General features: G+C 39.5%; 2 protein-coding genes across 3 annotated transcripts; one reads left to right on the top strand and one right to left on the bottom strand.

The window, feature by feature from the left end:
* Positions 1-527: 527 nt before the first annotated feature.
* mettl27 (methyltransferase like 27) lies at positions 528-4,918 on the bottom strand. 2 transcript variants are annotated; one of them, XM_053441338.1, is made up of 7 exons: positions 4,569-4,918; positions 3,010-3,064; positions 2,753-2,875; positions 2,447-2,575; positions 2,104-2,239; positions 1,553-1,648; positions 528-1,463 (listed from the first exon to the last, which is right to left on the bottom strand). In XM_053441338.1, exons 3-7 carry the CDS (start codon positions 2,864-2,866, stop codon positions 1,261-1,263), a joined length of 678 nt encoding a protein of 225 aa, XP_053297313.1. In that variant the 5' UTR covers positions 2,867-2,875; positions 3,010-3,064; positions 4,569-4,918; the 3' UTR covers positions 528-1,260. The 2 variants fall into 2 exon arrangements, with proteins under 2 accessions (XP_053297313.1, XP_053297312.1); XM_053441337.1 differs by lacking the exon at positions 3,010-3,064 and having other exon boundaries at positions 4,569-4,916.
* Positions 4,907-14,883, top strand: nf2b (NF2, moesin-ezrin-radixin like (MERLIN) tumor suppressor b). The gene is made up of 17 exons (XM_053441335.1): positions 4,907-5,255; positions 5,514-5,630; positions 6,817-6,942; positions 7,345-7,467; positions 7,594-7,677; positions 8,021-8,089; positions 8,204-8,286; positions 8,403-8,478; positions 8,578-8,715; positions 9,046-9,120; positions 9,209-9,322; positions 9,440-9,562; positions 9,663-9,880; positions 11,170-11,272; positions 11,478-11,608; positions 11,703-11,871; positions 12,719-14,883. Exons 2-17 carry the CDS (start codon positions 5,541-5,543, stop codon positions 12,764-12,766), a joined length of 1,770 nt encoding a protein of 589 aa, XP_053297310.1. The 5' UTR covers positions 4,907-5,255; positions 5,514-5,540; the 3' UTR covers positions 12,767-14,883.
* Positions 14,884-15,765: the final 882 nt, after the last annotated feature.

Below are 15,765 nucleotides of genomic sequence, written 5' to 3'. Positions count from 1 at the left end.
TTGAGTTTTTCAACACTTCTCAGAGGATAATTCATGGATGTTAATGAAAAATGAGACTCGTTTAAGGGACTGATATTAATGACAGTTATTTGCCGCAGATCCAAATTAAATATCTGAATCTAGTGAATTTAAATGTCTTTTTATAAGGGGACTACTGGGCCTTCTTTGGTGGAGGTATACACTCTATTGAGTCCCATTTTAGTTTTATTTATAAAAAAGTTAAGGATTTTTATTTCACCTTTTTTAGCCTGTTTATGTGCTGCTGCATATTTACATCAAAATATTTGATCATGTCTTAAAACAATAAAACCCTGAAAAAGACAAAAGCGGCTGCCACACCTGTATAAATATCGACGCTTTAAAATAGAATATAATAATGTATAAATAGCTTTTAATAAAAACAAGAGGGCTATGATTTAAGTGACACTCAACCTGAATCTCTGTGCATGAATCATATTCACAATCATTAACCAGTTGCTTGATTAATACACTGCAGATATTAAAACATTAAAGACGAAGCGTACACATAAATTATATTTTCATTTATTACACACGTCCAAGCAATTGATCTCAATTAGTAAGACTTCTCTGCATATCTGCAAACACCAGTTTCACTGCAACAAGCTCATTCAGGTAACATGGATATTGTTAAACATAACAACTGAGACAAATCTACAGGAGGCTCCTTTCTGGGGCAACATCCTCATTCTCTGATATTTATGGCTGCACGTTTGTAGATTACATTATCTGGCCGTTCTCTTTTTTATTAAACCGCAGTGTCTACGTGCAAAGACCTATTATGGTAATAAGACAAAGGAGGTAATTTGAAGGCTGGAGTCAGATACTGTGCCTCGGTTTAACACCTAGTTAATTGAGCTTACTGGTATATTACAGAAGATCTTAATAACGTTTCTGATATACGGAGGTCATTTCTGAATCACCTTGCTCAGCCCATTCTGAACCAGACCAGCTACAACATCTTTACTGTCCTGTCCACTTCTCTCATAGAGAGTTTGTGCTGGTGGTGCAGGAATGTGTTACGTTATGGGAAATCCTGATGAAAAATATGTTTAAAGGATAATAATCATGAAGTTTCACATCCTCAGGTTTGGGTCTAAAAAAAAAATATTGTAATACATGCGTTTGGGTGAAATTCATTATTTCATTATTGGAATATTTGGTATCTTTGTGAGTAATTTAATTTTGTACTGGACTGTTAAGAACTCATACAGTGTTGTAGAATGTTTGCTGGGTACTGTGTTAGATTTTCTTATAGAGGTACACAACACCAGATACGTAGCGCCCCTCCTTCTCTGACACAGACCTCTCCCAGTCTTTCACCTCAATCACCTCCACACAAATCCACAGCCCCTCTTCTTCCATCTGCTTCAGCTCGCGGTCCAGGGCGCCTTTGTATTCCAGATTGTCAATGTTGCTTCTGGTCGTCATGCAAACGTAGCCACCTAGTGGACGCAGGCGAAAGTGCAGCGGTGCTGTTGAGGGATTCAAACTCAACAGGAGATACTGACACAACAAAAAACTAAAATCTCACCTGGTTTAGTGGCTTTGCAGAGATCTCTGACCACAGCCACGGGGGCGTGACCACCACAGAGCGCTCCAACCATCAGAACCGCATCAAATGAATCCGCTGGACGAGGAGCAGAGAAGCGGAAGAAGAGCTCATTAAGAGATAAACATATTTAAAATGTTGTGTCTTTATATACTGAAAATGCTAAAGACTGAAATTAAATATGGGTTTTCCCCCCAAAACAACTGAAGTCGATAAGATAGACTCTGCCCAATAAACTACGGCAGGCTGGGACCGGAGCTTCCTTTAAATCAAAGCTTAAATCAGAATTGTATCGTACTTCATTTCACCTATTTTACTTAATTATAGTTTTCTTTGTTGTATTGTGAGGCCATGCTTAAATTTCTGTCACATATTTAGAGTTTTTGTTATTTTTCCAGTGATATATAAATAAAGATATAATAATAATAACAATAATAACAAAAACACACCACAAAAACTGGATGAAACCACCTTTTCCTGTATTTAATCACAGTGGTCAACGAACCATGTGGATTAATGCACCATTAAATTACCCCAGTGGACCGGCAGTGGCTCGTCGCCCAGCAGTGACTGCTTCAGCTCCTGGTACAAACCAGTCCCTCTGGCCAACTCCAGCATCGTCTCGCTTCCATCAACACCCACAAATCCTCCAAATCCATGTTTCTTCAACTGTAAGACAGAGACTGCTTGTTATTTTATCACACAGGTCAATTGAACATGGAAACTGAAACAAATTACAACAAGACAGAAACGGTCTGAATTAAAAGTTTTGATCCGAACAGTTATAATACAAAAAAAGACAATGATGTCCTTGTAGAATATCGTATAATGTATTTCTGTGTCAAGACTAGTTTGTTCTCAGTCTAGTGAGTTTACCTGCTTGGCCACTAGTCCTGTCCCACAGGCCACATCCAACAAGACAGCTTTTTCCCGGTCACCGCTGAAATGCTTGGAGATGCTGTCTGCTGCGAGGGTCGGTGCACGGTATTCAAGAACAGCCACATCCTACAAAGAAATATGTTTGAATTGAGAACTGAGGCTTTGAGTGCACAGGAGAAAAGTAAACATGAAGTACATGGATATTTTGGATGGAAGTTTTTTTTTCTCTTAGCCTTGTTTTCAACCATCACCATTGCCAATATTTTGTGCATATCAAATTGTATGTTTCCTCAGTCATCTCACTTTGTCATAGTTCTCTGCCCAGGAGCTGTAGAAGTCCACCTCGTATGCAGCGTTATCATGAGCGGATAAGACGACTGCTTTCACGTCTTCGAATGTGTTGCTGCCAGCCGACATCTCGTAAAACTGTTCAACGGACAAAAGAAAAGAGCAATCGGCAAAATAATCAAGTTATAAAGCAATATGACAACAGGTATCAGAATCAGATATCACTTATCAAAGAGTGTACTGTTTGATGGCGAATGAAAATTACAGCTCACTTTGCTTCTTTCGTCTCCTACGTTCGTTTTGTGATGTCATGTTTTTGCCAAACAACTACAAAGAGATGCAAGACATATGAGTTTGGTACGACACAATCTGAACACAGATAGAAAGAAATATTAACCATAAACGCAAAGTGAGCACAAATAAGCTCAAAACGATCACAAAGAGAATCAGGGAAACAACCACAGAGTCTCGAAATAAGTAAATATTTGAAACAAAAGTAGCAAAGTCATTACTGAAAGGTCTGCAGAAATGAAAACAACTCAAATTGATGGAAAACATCCACAAAAAGACTTAAAATGAGTCCAGACATGAAACAAGTAAAAATACACATCAAAGGAAAAAGAGGAGGAGTAGTGTGATGGAAATAGGGAAATACAAGAGGCTGGAACACCAAATTTGTCTTTGTGTATTTAATAAAGGCTTTCTGCAGAGAGGATCCACACGGAGAGTCACAGGGATCTCAGGGTGAAGATGCAGGATAGTCAAATGCAAGGATCTTATATAGGAGGACTAGGGCTGTCTCTCAAAACCAGTTCACACTGTTTCTGTAGGTGCAGGTTGAGAGAGGAATCTACAGGCAACTGATCTACATATGTTTCATTTGGAGACAAGCAGTCATACATTCAGTTCTTTGGAGAGTAAATAAGTGATAAAATGGGTGTGACAGTTTTCAGGTCCTACACAGTTCAGACCATAAAACAGCTCAGGTCATTGAGTATATGGACAGGTTTTATATGTATGTAGATATAGGTCATACAACTTACTTTTCAACTACAACATAGGTTTCAACCACACTTAGTTATTTTTCACTACAGTAGAAAGAAACAACTAAAAAGATGCAAAACAAGTTTTAAAGAATGAAGTCACAAACTGCTCCTATGTAGATTAGGTTCTCGTGTGTGTGCTCAGGTGCAGGACCTCTCATGATGCATCCATGTGCCAAACTAAACAACAACTCTGACCTTCTCCTTATTTGTTCTGGCAAATCAAATGACTTTGTTTGAATTGTTCCACTAACCTTCACATTGATCTAATATCCAAACTATATAAAGTCCTTCAAAGACGATGAGAATAAACAGGTGAAAATGGTCAAGTTCAGTTTTCTTTATGTATTGCAACGAAGTTATTAGTAAACTATTACAACTTATTGAAAAACCTCACAACCGTGAACGACTAGTAAATCAGGGCTGTGGGGTTTTATTCACACATTCATATATTTCTATATTTCTTATATAATTATGGTATCTATTATTAGCTTACTGGTGCCTATTTTTAACTCCTGAAGGTATATTAGCAATTTCCCCATTGTGGGACTTCTAAAGGATTATCTTAACTTGTCTTATCTTAAAACAGCATTCAAGCACACAACTAACAGATTAATAGTAAAAAGTGAAGAAGCGCGAGTAGCTTAAAAAACAAGATTCTATCAGAAGTGGCACATGCAGTTTGATCTGATCTTGTCTGAGCTGTCACATGGTTTTGAAATCAACAGGCAGCTGCACGTGAGGCGACAGGAAGCCTCGTGCAGGAGGTAAATAGTCCCGAGTGTTACCTTCAGGAGCTGCTTCTGTCTTCTGGAGATTTCAAAACACAAGATGACAGGGAGACGATGCACGCAGGAAAAAAAAGTCCCAAAATTCCTGCAGACCAGGAAGCGTGGATTCAGGATTCACTGTTCCCTCGGTTCAGACTGTCAGGGAACTGATCTGCTTCTTCTGTCTTTCCTAACAACTTGCGCTCCTGTCAGACATGTCGTTTCCTGCAGCTGCATTCACGGCCATCACACTTGTTATCTTTAATAATATATAAAACTCGTTAAAGAGCAACATTTCCTGAAGTTACGGACGCAGCGTCCAAATTCACGCACATGCGCAGTCGCCGCTTCCCAGGCTGCAGTTCCTGTTCCCACCTGCAGGGTCAAAACAAAAAGTCTCCTGGAAAGTCCTGCGGAGCTAACAAGCTAAAACCCCCCCGTTGCCGACCGACCTGGGGACATTGTCTCCGTGTCTCTGTGTGAGGAAAAAGGTTTTAACGCACAGTGTCGGTTCGCTCGGCGGGTTCCAACATGGAGAATCCCAAGTTACGCGCTTTCTACAACTTGTTTTGGTGCGTTTTCGTAGCCTAGCCGCGAAGCTAGCACCCGTTAGCTTAGCATCGCTCTGCCCCCCCAACAACAGAAAAGCAGCCCAGCCTCATCCGAGCCTCGTTGGACGGCAGAAGTTTCCCACTTTACTCCCTGGTAACTGGCCTCATGCGCTTTTTCTACTTATATTAAAATACACCTTGAGTTGAACAAAGAATGAACTTATGTTTCTGTATTTATTCGTGTTGCCTGGTGGGTGATGTCCACCATCCACTGACATGTCCCTGTGAGGACAGACGCTCCCTCCTGAAGTTTAAAACTGTCAACATGTGATTTATCAGCAGCCTCCACCTCTGTTCTGGTTCGATGTTGTGTTTGTATTCCCTGAAAAGCATTGTTGATATTTCTCCACAGGTTTATTTGGACAGCTAAACCCTCAAAATGTCAATCCTGGGTTTAAAGAAGAAACAGCCCAAGACTTTCAAAGTCAAAGTTATCACCATGGACGCCGAGATGGAGTTCAGCTGTGAGGTGAGGATATATGATAGGAAACGATCACCTGTCTGTGTGTGGTCGATCATTTCCATATCCAGATCAATAAATAAACACATATCGTTGGAGTCATTAAAGTTTATTTTATAGAGCACCTTTCATAGAACAGACTCACAAAGTGTTTCACAAAACTCTGAAAAGAGCTGTTAAAAAACATTTAGAGCCCAAACAAAACTAAATCCATGGCACCAGACATAACAATGTGAACCAAAGGCAAGTTTGAATGTCCTGAAATGTCCTACACATTTAATAATATAACAGCACTGTGCACGGGTTCTAGGCACTAAGACTAAAGTGAGAGCTCTTTCATAGTTTGTACCTCCGCCAAAGAAGTGTCCACCCATCTGTCTGCTTGTTGGTTTGGTTATAAGCAAGTTTACACAAAAACAACACTGCAGATTACCACGAAACATGTTGAAAAGATGCAGCACGAGTGTGGGAGGAAACTATCAATATCACTGTAGATCCAGGAATTTGTATCACCCTTTTTAACTATTCAATATGGTTTCTGACCGAATTCCCCGAGCATATTGAGGGGCAGCTTGACACAGCTCTGCTATAATAACTTTTTATAGCACATCATTCCCACACGGCTGGGCTTCTGTATCTTGCCCAAGGGCACTTAGGCATGTGGAGCCACAGATTGGACCACTCACCCTCCGGTTAGTGGACAGCCAGCTCTCCCACAGAGGCCTTGTTTCCATGTCCAGATCAATGTATAACTATATTATGTGCATGCATTTGTAAGATTGGAACCATTTATTGGTCCACATTAAGTTTGGAATGTCCTGCACATTTGATGATATGAACAGCACAGTGCAAAGGTTTTAGGCATTTAAACTGAAGTGAGGCTTCTTGTGTAGTTTTGGTTGCAGAAGTCTTCCTTCACAAAAGCCACAATATATCTCATACGATGTGCAAAACACAGTGTGTCTGCCTTCCCCCTGTATTTACTGTACGATTTTGACTAAGGTGTAATCACTGTTCATGTTGATAGTGAGGACTTCACTCCCCCAACCAGCACCCTGCAGGAAAACTCAGTCATTTGAAGTTTACGTTGAAAGTGACATTCTTTTTGTTTGAGTTATTAGTAGAAACAAGTCAACACGTTACCTTCCAGCCTTTCAACTCACTGGTCTCTTTGCTGCTCTCTGTTTTGTTTCAGGTGAAGTGGAAAGGTAAAGACTTGTTCGACCTGGTGTGTCGCACTGTCGGGTTGAGGGAGACCTGGTTCTTTGGACTCAGATACACAGTGAAGGACACGTACGCCTGGCTGAAACCAGACAAACGGGTGAGTAGTAATTTTGGATTCTAGGACTGTAACTGAAGATTGTTTTTCATAATCATTGAAATCCATGGATAATTTTTCTAATCCAACAATGAATCCGTTTAAACTATAAAATGCCTCTAATATTTTCCCAGGTTAAAAGCCGACATCTTCGAAATGTTTTGTTCAATGCTTGTCAGTTTACAATGCTGAGCAGCCAGAGGGGGGTAATCTTATTTAATTGATCTCTTGAATTATGGATCAATTGTCAGTAAATCAAGTAATTGTTCTGCGTGATGCTCATATTTAATTCCAGATACTGATCAGGACATGAAATTCTGGCTTTTGTGAGACTGTAGCCTAATAAAAAATACATTCTTATTTCCCTTTGATCTACCGCCGCTTTTTGTTTATTTGTTCATCAAGGTCTTGGACCAGGAGGTTCCCAAAGACTCTCCCATAACATTTAGTTTCCTCGCCAAATTCTTCCCAGAAAAAGTAGAAGAGGAACTGGTCCAAGAAATTACTCAGCACCTCTTCTTCTTACAGGTAATTTAATCATTTAATTTAAATAACTTTTGGTCTTATATATGCAAACTCTCCTTGAGATGCACATGTTTTAGAAAATGAAATAATTTAAATTGGTCCAACATGTGGTCATGTTCTTTTTTTTAGGTGAAAAAACAGATACTGGATGAAGAGATATTCTGTTCCCCTGAAGCATCTGTTCTTCTGGCATCATACGCTGTCCAAGCCAAGGTAAGAGATCCGTGCAAGGTTATGGAAAGTTAATGATCCATTATTATCATTTGAATTCTGGCTGCATATTAGAAATTCTTGTCTCACTTACATCTCAAAACATTTAGTCAATTGAAGTCCAGCTGTAATTCACGGATCTTCAGTGATCTCTCATTAAAATGTCTAAAAATCACTAGACCTGTTGTTTCTTATGTTGACTCGTGTATTTAAATTATCCAAAAATGTTTCTAACAATGTTCAAACCCAGTGTTGTGCTCAGCTCGACTTGTATATATTTAAAGTTTTGCAAATGTGCAGCATTAACACCCATATTTCTCTTTCTTCCCCTCAATCTCAATCACAGTACGGCGACTATGACCCAAACTTTCACAAGCCGGGCTTCCTAGCACAAGATGAGCTTCTGCCTAAAAGGGTGAGTTTACATGACTATATTCACATTTGACTATCCACAAAATGACTGCTTGTGTATATTATCTAAGGTTTTTGCCTGTGATCCTTTGTGTGTGTGTGTGTGTGTATATCTCAGGTTCTGATGCAATATCAAATGACAGCTGACATGTGGGAGGAGAAGATCACAGCTTGGTACGCGGAGCACAGAGGCATCGCCAGGTAAGAAATGACCCAGGAGGCAAGTTAACGCACTTACGAACGATGAAGTCGGTGTGTGATGAATGTATTATTGCTGAATGTGTCTTCTCCTATTTATTCTGACATCGTCCTTACAGGGACGAGGCAGAGATGGAATACCTGAAGATCGCTCAGGACCTTGAGATGTATGGTGTCAGCTACTTTGCCATCACTGTGAGTGTGACTCACTGAACCTCGAGGTTCATTCGGTAAATAAAACATTGTGTTATGAAAAATACAATCTTAAAAATGACTTGCATGTTACATTGATAGCAAAATAAAAGGGACACCGACCTGTTGCTTGGAGTGGATGCTCAGGGTCTTCACATCTACAGCCCCAACAGTAAACTCAACCCGAACAAGTCCTTTCCCTGGAGCGACATCCGCAACATCTCTTACAGTGAAAAGGAGGTAAATCAACTCAGACAGACAGTTGACACTTTTGAATTTTTTCCTGCCTGTCACTGGGAGAAGTAGAAAATGAGACATCCTGCTGCTGAAAGGGTTTTACCAGTTTAAGCAGATTGGAATTTCATTTTCAGGACATATGTTGCAAAGATGATATTTTTTATGCTACACTACAAAATAAATACATAATGGAAGGTGCTATTTATTTATTTATTTTTCTTCACTCATCACTATCATGCAGACAAGTATAGATGTTTGTGAAACTTGTAACTCAGTCAGCCACTTAGCTATACTGTTGAAAAGGCACAAATGTTTAACTTTCCAATGTTGCAGTTCACAATCAAACCCCTGGACAAGAAGAAAGAGGTCTTCAAGTTCTACTCATCTCAACTACGTGTGAACAAGCTGGTTGGTTGACCTGTTCGTTCATGTATAACAATTATAACAGAGTTACATTAATGTTTTATGAAGTAACACATTGCTGCTCTGTGTTTAGATCCTGCAGCTGTGCATCGGTAACCATGATCTATTCATGAGGAGAAGGAAGGTGGACTCTATTGAAGTGCAGCAGATGAAAGCTCAAGCTAAAGAGGAGAAGGCCCGAAAAAAGGTCAGCGTGCTCTCCACTCCACTGGACTAATAAATGGGAAAGGCTGTACACTGTGCATACACAAACTGCAGTCATGATGATTTGATCAGGGTTAATTGTATTTAATGTGCTTTCTAGATGGAGCGTCAGATCCTGGCACGGGAAAAACAGATGAGGGAGGAAGCGGAACGTGCAAAAGAGGAGATGGAACGAAGACTTTTCCAGCTACAAGACGAGGCGCGACTTTCCAACGAGGCACTGGTGAGAGATTTGTCCTGGACATGAAATAATAGCTGAGCATAATGCTGAGCCCTGATTTCCACCATTAATCCTTTTGAATGTTTCAATTCATTTTCCCCAGCTGCGATCTGAGGAGACCGCGGACCTGCTGGCAGAGAAGGCCCAGATAGCCGAAGAGGAGGCGAAGCTCCTGGCCCACAAGGCTGCAGATGCTGAGCATGAGAGACAGAGGTTAGAGGTCACCGCCATGAAGACCAAGGAGGAGAAAAGACTGATGGAGCAGAAGATGAGGGAGGCAGAGCAGCTGGCTGTCAAACTGGTGGAGCAGTCCGAGAGGAGGTATGGTATCAGTTTATCATTACCTCACTTTGCTATGAAGACATGAAATGTAGTTGTTTTAAGATAATTAAACATAATCAGTAATTACACAGAAGAAGCAAATAAACAAGTGGATTTGTAAAAATGTAAAAATATTCTATAAAATATGAAGAGAAGTTTACAATCAAATGAGATAAAGTTTTAAATATTTATCTCTTATGTAATATAAAACCTGGTTTAATCTTGATTTCTCCAGGAGAATAACCGATAACGATTAACCTATTTTTCTAAGCCTGCATGTGAACGACTAAAGACTGCAAATGGGGAAAGTTACAGTGGAGCCGCTTTGTCTGTGATGAAAATGTGACCATTTGTTAAATTCAGACCATGAGGAAAAGCTTTGCTCTGTCTGTCTGTCTGTCTGTCTGTCTGTCTGTCTGTCTGTCTGTCTGTCTGTGTGTCTGTCTCTCTGTCTCTCTGTCTCTCTGTCTGTCTGTCTGTCTGTCTGTCTGTCTGTCTGTCTGTCTGTGTGTCTGTCTGTCTGTCTGTCTGTCTGTCTGTCTCTCTGTCTCTCTGTCTCTCTGTCTGTCTGTCTGTCTTCTTAATGCGTCCGACTGCTCCAGCTCAGACACACACATCATAGAAAGTAAGGATGTCACGACAGAGTCTTTTATCTTTTATCGGTGGCAGGGGAGGAATCTAATGACTGACTTGCAGTAAGTACTTGCAGATTTACAACAAGGAGGTTACTGCAGTGCATGTAAACACATTCCCGGATTACCCAGGTCAGCTTGTGTCTCTGAATGCCGGGCAGTGAGTGAACTCCTCAGAATCAAGTTTTATTTCACATATTTTCGTTCCTTTTCAAAACCTGGCGTCGACATTACCCACAATGCAACTTCACCACTAAAAGGCCAGTCAAAAATTCAGTAAGAAATGTATTTCGTAATTCTAGAAGTGATGATGACCAGACTACAGAGGTACACCCACAAAAATGTCTATGTATATTGAATTTTCTATTTTTCTTTCCTTTCTAAAGAAATCGCATCCAATTTTAAATAGTATCCCACAAACCAATGGTTTATTTTACTTATTTATGTTCTACATTTTCAAATTTTAAGTATGTGGCATTTTCCTCCTCTGATCACAAGTAGGACACGTTTCCTTGTGTCAGCTCTGTGTCACAGCCTCCTACAGCAGATGTAGTGTAAAATGTAATTCTAGTTGTCTAGTAAAATGTATTTACTGTTGCTTAATACAAGTCTTACTGTGTTTCAGAAGCCTCGAACTAACCAAACCTCTGTTTCCAGGTTGAAGGAGTCAGATCATCTGAAACAGGACCTGACGGAGGCGAAGGACGCAGAGCGGAGAGCCAAGCAGAAGCTGCTGGACATCACCAAAACCACTTACCCTGTAAGTGATGGAGGACACTCTGTCAAGCCTTTGTTATTTTATCTTTGTGGATTATGCTTATTGTTTAGACACTTATCACCGTATATGTGTGAAATGCAAGTTAACTTTGTTCCTTTGTGTGTCAACAGATAGTAATGTGTGTCAAATGTCAATTTACCTTCATGACTTTATGCACATACTTGACACGTGTTTGACTTTTCTCCAGCTCATACCAGCGTACTCTGCTCCACCTGCTCCTCCCGAAGCAGCCGACTTCTCCTACGAGTCAGCATCCACACGTCTCGACTTCAAGGACTCTGACATGAAACGTCTGTCCATGGAGATTGAGAGAGAGAGGTGAGCTGGAGTTTAACCCCCCCCCGCAGCAACACTTTGGAAATAGAGTTCTGGCTGCGCCTCCTTATCATTGTAATATCTGCCGTTAATACAGGCTGGAGTATATGGAGAAGAGCAAACACCTGCAGGATCAGCTGAAGGAGCTAAAGACAGAGATCGAGTCTCTGAAGCTGGAGGAGCAGCAGCAGCAGGCCGGACTCTACAGCCTCCAGAGTGAGGCGAGGGGATACGCTCAGGAGCCCGTCTACTTACCTCACAGCAACGTATGTACCACCCCGTCACCACACCCTCTTCTTAGTGCTATTAGTACTCACTATTTGAGCTAGTGGTCAATAGAAGTACTAATTGTTCTCCTGTCTATCGTTTCATAATAACGGGTTCACAAGAAGAATGCAGTTAATGTCTGACTGCAGTGTAACATTAGACTTCATGTTTGTAGTACTGAAAATATCCCTCTTATATTAAAATAAGAAAAACTGCCATTTTTATTATTTACACTATCAGTGCATCTGTTTTGACAGAGCTAAGCTGTTGAATATCCTGTTGTACTATTGTTTTTTTGTAACAATAGGAAAGGATTAAAAGCATTAAGAAGATTAGACAACAGGTCACTAATATAAAAGTATGACAGCTGAAATGCGTAAAAAAAGAATAAAACATTTGAAAATCTTTACAATAGTCATTCAGATCACAGTCAGGATAAAAAGAAAAACGTAACCAACTTGAATTGTCAAAGGTTAAAGAGCTTTAAAAAGCTGAAGGTGAATTCAGACGTCAAGAGACTTATACAAATGTGAGTCCAGAGAGATTAAAAGAGGATAAAGAGCTCGTCAGCCCTTCTCTCCTCAGGGAGGTCGTTCAAAAGAGACGCCGACAGAAAAGGCTCGATCGATAACGTGAATCCTGTAGTGACGGTTTCAAAGGCTTCTGAATGAAGTTTAAACATGTGAAATGAAAGATATGAATCACATCAGTAGTTATCAATAACCATCTAACTACATGTACATTTCTTGTCTTCGAGTTTCTCCTCGTATCATAAAAAGCACATTTCTTCACACTGATTTCCGCCTCGTGTTCTCTTCTCTCATTAGTCCTGTTTTTGTTTTACAGAGAAACTCTGCGTACATGTCTCAGATGGCCTACTTTGAAGAAGTCTGATCCTAGACCTGCTCAGATGACGAGGGACGAGGACACCGGCTGATTCACTATTTTCTATTTTTCTTCATCTGTTTTTTTTACCTGGCTGAAACTAACAGACACAAACATACACGCATGTAGACTATGTGTTTCTGAGACACTAAATCCTCAACAGCAAAGCGTCCGTCAGCCACGCTCATCTGTTGCCACCTGATTCACTACGGCACCTTTAATATTTCTTTCATATGCAAAACACATGACGGTGTGAGCCATGTATCTCCCACTGATTCAGTATTTGGTGCTGAAGATGGATTTATGAGTGGGTTTTTATTTGATGATGTTTTTTGTGTGGTTTTAAGGGATACTCCGATATAGACTCTGGCCTTAGTGACACATTACACAGCGATGCCTTAACAACACGATGTGACAGGGATTCTTTTCAGAAACTGGCTTTACATCCTTTCTTAGGTGTTATTCAGTGACTGGTCATTTCATGGTGGAGACAATTTCAAATAGTTACAAATAACCAGAGGATTTTGTGCATATGTTATATTTTGGTCATTTTCTTTCATACCAGAACAGTGTTTCTCAAACATTTCTGATTCTGCCTATAACAAGCCACGGTTGAAGTTATCTTTGAAAACTAAATATACATGAACTAGAATATCTGCCAAGGTATCGGTCCTCTCAATGTGGCTGAATCTTTTCATCAAGACCCATGAAGTGCACTGGGAACTCTGGGGAAATATATTTCTGAACAACGCCTTATTTTGCAAATGTTAAAAGAGTGAAATATAGGATTCCTGGATCTGGGTACTTCATTGACCCATGTCTCATCCTTATACCGAGTTTCATGAATACGACGTTCTATAGATTCTACGTAATCCAACCAACAAACAAGTGGGCAGTGGTGAAAACAGAAGCTCCTTGGCAGATGTGTGGGTAACTCCTACTCAGTGATAACTAATAGGAGCTTGTCCATATTTTTTGAGTGTGTGTGTTTGGAGGAACAGTGTCAAGAGGTGACGACTCCATAAAAATGTTGATTTCAGTGTTTTGATGTTTGAATTTATTAGTTTTTTTGCTGTTTCTGTCACAAAGGTCATGAACGGCCTTTATTGAAAACAGCAAACTGGTGCCTTCGTTTCTAGTTTCTAGTGCTTCTTCATGGTAGTTAACATACGTGTAATATACTACTACAAGCTTGAGCTCTGCCATTTCAAGTCTTTATTTTTTTGTACTCTAGACTGTTGATGTGCCTTGAACTTTATTTTTTACGGTTGTGATTGGAGTTGCTGAGGTTTTATTTGATATCTTGCTCTTGTGTCTCAGCTTCACAGATTCTATAAGGTTCAGTTTGACGACCGCCTTATTTTCTAATTCTATTTTTTCTCTCAGGGTTTGAGTTGGAGACAATCACTGCAGATAGATTCTCGTTTTTCCCCTGAGATTAACACTATGAGATCCATTAATGTTTGATCTTTTTGTGAACCGGCGATTTGATTTAACTTGGATATCAGTGATTCACATGTTCCATATTTCTGCCAGTAGAGTGTGTGTTTGGTTTCATAAAGATGTGAGTGAACCTTTTCTCTACGAAACTCACTCATCACATTCTTAAAAAGGGAGCGGCTGGTCGCCAAATGTTTCTGACAGAGATTCTACGTTTTTTTTAATTGGAGACTGACGTCGCTCTGGACTAAACATTCATCACTGATTGGTTCATTATTGCCCACATGACGGCGTTATCATTGAGTAAGGCTTACTTTTCTATTGTGTGGGACGTTCAAGTAGAAATGTTGTTTTCTTTCTAACACATTGTTCTTCAGTTTGCATTTTAAACATATTTATTTGTGCTATAAATCCTTTAATAACATCACACGTGTTCTTGAGGATTATCTTTGTTGGGAACTTGTAAATAATGTTTGTTTTCTTGTTCTAAAATGGGATTGAAGTCGCATCTGAATACATGTTGTGGGTTTCTTTTGAAGTGATAAAAGAAATGATGCAAGTTCATATGATTTTTAACCTTTATTATATTTAGTTATTTCATAGCAGCAGTGATTGTACATGTCTGTGTGTGTCTGTGTTGAATGAGTTTGTCTCATTGATGTTTATAAAATCCTTCTTGCTTCCTATCGCGTCTGTAAAATGCAGTTTTTTTCAAATACAGAGCAAACTACCACATCCTCCAAGTATTTCATCTTTACTGAAAAACCTTTGTAAAAACTCAAAACCTGAACCCGAATATGCATCAAAGAACATATTAACTTACACAGCGGATAAACTGGATCCTGACCAGTAGGTTTGGTCACTTGGATAAAAGGGTAAAAACTTTGTGTCAGACTCTTGACAACTAATTTACATTCATAACAATCAATCATGCTGCAGTATTAAATCTACAGGTGAACTGGCACACAAGTGCATTACTCAGACTTATTTTGAAAACACACACTATCTTTTAAGACGAAATGTTTAACTTCAATTGCAACAGTTAAATTATTACAACATGTTTTTAATTTACTACCTCAAGCAACTATTCACGAGCCAAATGGATGCAAGCTGTCAAACATGACTATTTAAATTACAAAGGAGAATTAGGAGCATTTTTTATTTACAACTATTTTGTATTTTGTAAATGTCTAAAAGCAGACAAAATCAAAACATTCCAACTTCAAAATACCCAGTTTGTCTGAAGGACAAAGGCAAGGATGAAGCTCATCATCCAGGAGAAGGATGAGACAGATCCGTCTCTGACCACAAGATGGAGGTGTCTCTCAAAACTACCTGATAAGCAAAGGTTTCAGTGCAGTCAAGTGCTTTACCCAGTATCAGTCATCAAAAATGTCTTATTTGTTTATTTTACTCAATACACATGTGAATGTCTCCTATTCTTTTAGTTTTTTCTCTCCTTTAGTTTTTATATTTTACAGTATGAAGTAAATAAACATAATTCATAGAGGTTTAAGTTGTGTATCTATCTCACAATGGACTGTGTATTTTGCATTTTGACGACAAGC

The sequence above is a fragment of the Pleuronectes platessa genome, chromosome 15, assembly GCF_947347685.1.
Source record: "Pleuronectes platessa chromosome 15, fPlePla1.1, whole genome shotgun sequence".
NCBI classification, from domain to species: Eukaryota; Metazoa; Chordata; class Actinopteri; order Pleuronectiformes; family Pleuronectidae; genus Pleuronectes; species Pleuronectes platessa.
This window is presented reverse-complemented; position numbering and strand designations above follow the sequence as displayed.